This window comes from Pyrus communis, chromosome 17, assembly GCF_963583255.1.
Source record: "Pyrus communis chromosome 17, drPyrComm1.1, whole genome shotgun sequence".
NCBI classification, from domain to species: Eukaryota; Viridiplantae; Streptophyta; class Magnoliopsida; order Rosales; family Rosaceae; genus Pyrus; species Pyrus communis.
Window position 1 is genome coordinate 1,444,031 of NC_084819.1, and position 4,863 is coordinate 1,448,893.

A 4,863-nucleotide genomic window follows, 5' to 3' on the forward strand; every position below is an offset into this window, starting at 1 on the left:
GTTAGAGTTTCAAAGCTTCAAGGTTTTAGTGTGATGTGAATTGATGAAGTGAAATGAATGAAATTGGCTTCTATTTATAGACTTTTTCAAGGCCTAATTTTGAATATGATATTAAGATGAAATAAATCATTTTTGCCAAGTGTTGACACATGTCATATTTGATGACTTTTCTGATTTCTTTCGATTTTTTATTGAGTCACACGTTATGTGTAAAATTTATGTGACACATAAGTGTTGAAATTTTAATTATTGGTCAACATTTATTTCACCGAAATTTTGATGTCCACAATCATATATATATATATTTAAGCATAAACATACATTTATTTACATGAAGTATAATAGATTTAATTAAATCCACCTAGGCGTCTGCCTAGACCCTGCCTAGCAGCATAGGCGCTAGGCCCCAGCCCACCGTCCAACTAGTGCCTAACATCTTTTAGAACCTTGATCTGATCCAAGAAAGCCTTGAGATTCTTGTCCGAAGAGCCCCCTTCATTCACAGCCTCTCTTGCCAAATCTTTCCATTTCTTAGCATTCCTTCTCACCTCTTCACCAATCTCCCCACTTCCCAATACCAAATCCAAGCACCTCTTGAGCTCCTCACCCGTAACAATCCCCTCCACATTTGGTGTCACCCTCACTCCTGTCTTCCAAAAGTCCTCTATCAACTTGGCATTCGTCCCTTGGTCCGTCCACTGAGGAAACGCCACCACGGGCACCCCTGAAACCAAGCTCTCCAAACTTGAATTCCACCCACAATGTGTCACAAAGCAACCCAACGAAGGACTAGAGAGAACCTCCACTTGACTACACCACGGCACTATCCTCCCGAGCTCTTCCAATTCCACTCTACAACTCAACATCGCTTCTTCTTGCTTCGCCTCGTTATCATCTCCCTTCTTGTCGACCTTATCTCTAATAACCCAAAAGAACGGAAGGCCGCAATCCAACAACCCTTTTGCGATTTCCTCCATTTGGGCCTTTCCCAACACAGAAATGCTTCCGAAGGACACATAAATCACCGACCCTTCTGGCTTCGAGTTCAGCCACTCGAGGTACGAAGAGTCCCTTGATTTTTGGACAAGATCGCCTCCAAATGACTTGTCCGATGGATCCTTGCCGTCCAAGAAAGCGGACGGAATCAATGGCCCGACACCAATCAAGTTGTACTTGTCAATTGCTTTTAAGGCTTCCGGCTCTAGTGCATCGAACGTGTTCACTAGAATGGTCGGATTGGTTTCTCTTTCCAGCAGCTCCATCTGTTCTTGAAACAACGGGAGGGCGAAATTGTACGGATTTGTATCCACCATGAAGGAGGGAAGGTCTCGGCTTGTGAAAGATAATGGTAAACCTGGTAATTCAATTGAACATGGAAGGACATTGTTCGTACCAGAACTAGTATTATCCCGGATAAGATCTTTGTACCCATTAAAGTAATAGTAGTAGATGTCGAAAACCGTGGCTGGCTGAATCCAAAGCAGCACGCTTGGGAGGTGAAGTTCATGTGCCACCCCTGCCGACCAAGGGACAATTAATGAGTAGACTAGGCAAGTGTAAGGATGACCCTCGTTTGCACTTGCGACTACAAGGTCGGTGATGGCTTGTGCTCCGCGGCGCCGCAGCTCCGACATGTAGTCGTCGATGTTGTCACCGGGCTTAAACCCGTCGTCGTACCCATCAGAGAAGGGCGCATAGGTCAATCCATCTGGAATTGAGCCATTGCCTATACGGCGATGGGCTGAGAGACTGGTGACGTAGGTGACATGCGCACCTGTGGTGTTGATAAGGCGCTTGGCGAATTGGAGGGAAGGGTTGATGTGGCCTTGAGCTGGATATGTGACGAGTAGAAAGCGGTGTTGCACCATGGCGGCGTATGCGATTGCCGGAGGTGCGCGGTGGAGTGTGGAGTTATTGGAAGTAGAATAAGTAGGTATGTAGTTGATTGTTGAAAAATTTGGTGTTGTGGGCTTATTAGCTGAGTGAAGTTGAAATTCTTGTGGGAGTATACATTCAAGGTGGGGAGTGCGGTGAGAGGATGGCAAGGCTTAAATGGGGGATTGGGGGTAGAAATGTGACGTCTGTGGTGACGAATTGAAGACGCTGGAGACAAATTTGCCAAGATGAGAAGGATACTTGTGGTTGCCAATGCATGCATAATTTATGGATAATGTTAAGGAAACCATCTATTTAAATTATATGACGTAGTTGTTGATGACTGAATTATTATTTCAGTATTGATTAATGTGCTTATTTTCTATTAGTGCACATCACTTGATTTTTTTATTTTTTTTATTTTTTTTTATCATTAAGTAGGATTTTGATTATGAAAATAAAAGGACATAGTCATCTATTTAGGATTGTCCAAAGGTATATTAAATTCAATCGTTGAAACCTGTTCAAGAGGTTTAATATTGTCCAAAACCTAGAAGATAAATAACTACTGAATAGGCTTAAATCTTGATAAAGTAGAGGGAAAAGAAGAATAAGGAGGCAAGCTACTAAGCAAAATAAAAACTTCATCTTGAGAACAAATATGTGAAACGATTGGTGCAAATTTTTAAGATGCAGACTTCAAGGGCACGTATTGATTTGGTAGGTTCATGACGAAGAATACATGAAGGCATGCACCTGGATGTGGAGGGTAATGGACATTGCAGCATGTTGGCTAGCTATATGATTGATTTCGTAGCTAGAGATAGAGGAGGAAAAGAATGTAGAGGTCTCTTGTGGCATGCATAAAAGAAGACAACTTAGAAGCATTGTTCTAAAAAGCAACATAGGTACTACGCAGAGGCTGGGCGTCCCGATTAGGGCTTGTGAGTTTAAAAAATCAATGAAGCCTTTAGGCGGTAATTGGGCGGCTGCATAGGCGACCCGAAGCCTACGCAGTTTAATTAATTTATTTAATTTTTTTTAAGTTAACGATTTGAAGATAATGTACTTGTAAATAACTCTAAATATATCTTTCATTTTGTGTATTCAACCTGTTGCTTTACATGGTATCATTCGCATGTCTAAAAACCTCGATGGTAAGCTCCATTATTTGGCAGCTGCAGGAGTATACTTCGAAGATATGATATTGCCATATTAACACTTAACGGCTTACCAGGGAAGTACAATACTAAAAGATCTATCATTAGAGGTAGAGAAAGCGTTATCTCTATCAAAGACTTGAGATCCCAGTTGCTTGCTGAAGAAGCAATGGTTGAAAACATTGTTGTTACTCCATTTCTCTCTGCAATGGTTGCCAAGAATTCTGAGTCCAGTTCCAAAACTCATCTTTCTCAGCCCAAGAGTATTTTGGTAATCACAATCAAGGATTTTATGGCAATTTGAGTCAAGGGTATTCAAGTAATCAATCTCATGGTTTTTCTGGTGGGGGGAATCAGGCTACCTACTTCAAGAATAACTATAACAAGAACAAGGGCAGAGGTAAATTAAACTATAATTCTAATTTTTGCATACCTCTGCTTTTGGCATTCTTGGTGCACCTCCAACAAATTCAGCTTGCCAAATTTGTGGAAAATTTGGACATCTTGCTGATACATGCGGAATCAGAAATATTGATAATGCAGTACTTGAAAGGTGTCAAATATATGGCAAGAATACCCAAATTCCTTCATTTTTTTCCTTTACGCTTTTAGAAATCTCAAACCTTTCTTTCCCAGAACAACCTTCAAAGCTCATTCTCTAACCAGAAAAACCTTTAAGTTCAGAAATTTCTTCAAGTTCTCAACAATGGCTTCCAACACCTTCATCTCCAAACTTTCCGACGAATGCGCCAAGTGCTAGGACTTCATTGACCGGAGCGCCATCAAAAACCTACGATTCGAAGGTGATTTGAGCACTTCTTACTAGATCTTGGGACCACTATTCAAAGACAATGTCCCAGCGTCTATTACCAACCTCCTCAAAGCTCACTGCTTGGAACCCTTGTTTCAAGGATATGACTGGTCGAAGTGGGAATTGACCAAACCTCAGGGGGCCTGGCCTTCAACTACTGCGACCTAGGTAGCTTGGGTCAAGAGGATGGAGAAGTTCTTCAGCAAGGAATGGAAGACTCTTGGCATTTACGATGCTATCATGCTTTCGACCATCGAGATTGCCATGGACAAAGAACTTCTCATAGCAGCTCTAGGTTTTTGGTGCTCGGCCACCAATACTATGGTCCTCCCACTCGACCGTATTGGTCCCACTATTCTTGACGTCTTAGCCATCCTTGGGACTTCCCTTTCAGGTCTCCCGATTGATATTGCCCTCTCTGGGTACCAATCTAACCCCAACCTCAAGACACTCTTCGAAGAACGCGCTGTCGAGTCGCTAAAGAAGAAAAACCAAGAGCCCTCAAAAGAAGAAGTTCAAAAGTTGCATAAGAACTTTTTCAACTACAACACCCTCATCCAACACTTCACTGGTTGAGGAGAAGAAACCCTTAGGAAAGGAGAACACGAAGCCTTCCTATTCTACTAGTATAACAAATTTATTTACTGTACCAAGTCGAATGAATGTTTGGTTGAGAACATGCCGGTCGTTGAAGCCCTAGCCAGTGGTCATATCCTTGCTTTTAGCTCGGCCATCATCGCCAACGTCACACGTTGCCTAGTTGAGAGGACGATCAACAAGATTGACCCACACTAGTTGGCCCACTTTGGGTTTTTCAACTCTGGCTACAAGTCTATTTCGCCACCCTCAGGCCAGAAGTCCCCAACTTTAAGTCCTCTGAAACACTAGGTCTTCAATTAAGCTCTAGACTCGCTTATCCTCACTCGGCTGAGGAAGTTTTTAAATACTTTTTCAGCCTAGAAGACCTTTCCGACGACGGGTTTCTAATCTGCCGTCATCAAGAATATCCCCCTTCTA

The 4,863-nt window shown here is 42.4% G+C and overlaps 1 protein-coding gene across 1 annotated transcript; it reads right to left on the minus strand.

Moving 5' to 3' along the window:
• Positions 1-261: 261 nt before the first annotated feature.
• LOC137722858 (phloretin 4'-O-glucosyltransferase) lies at positions 262-2,030 on the minus strand. The gene has a single exon (XM_068461958.1). It carries the CDS (start codon positions 1,866-1,868, stop codon positions 423-425), a length of 1,446 nt encoding a protein of 481 aa, XP_068318059.1. The 5' UTR covers positions 1,869-2,030; the 3' UTR covers positions 262-422.
• Between the last annotated feature and the right edge of the window lie 2,833 nt (positions 2,031-4,863).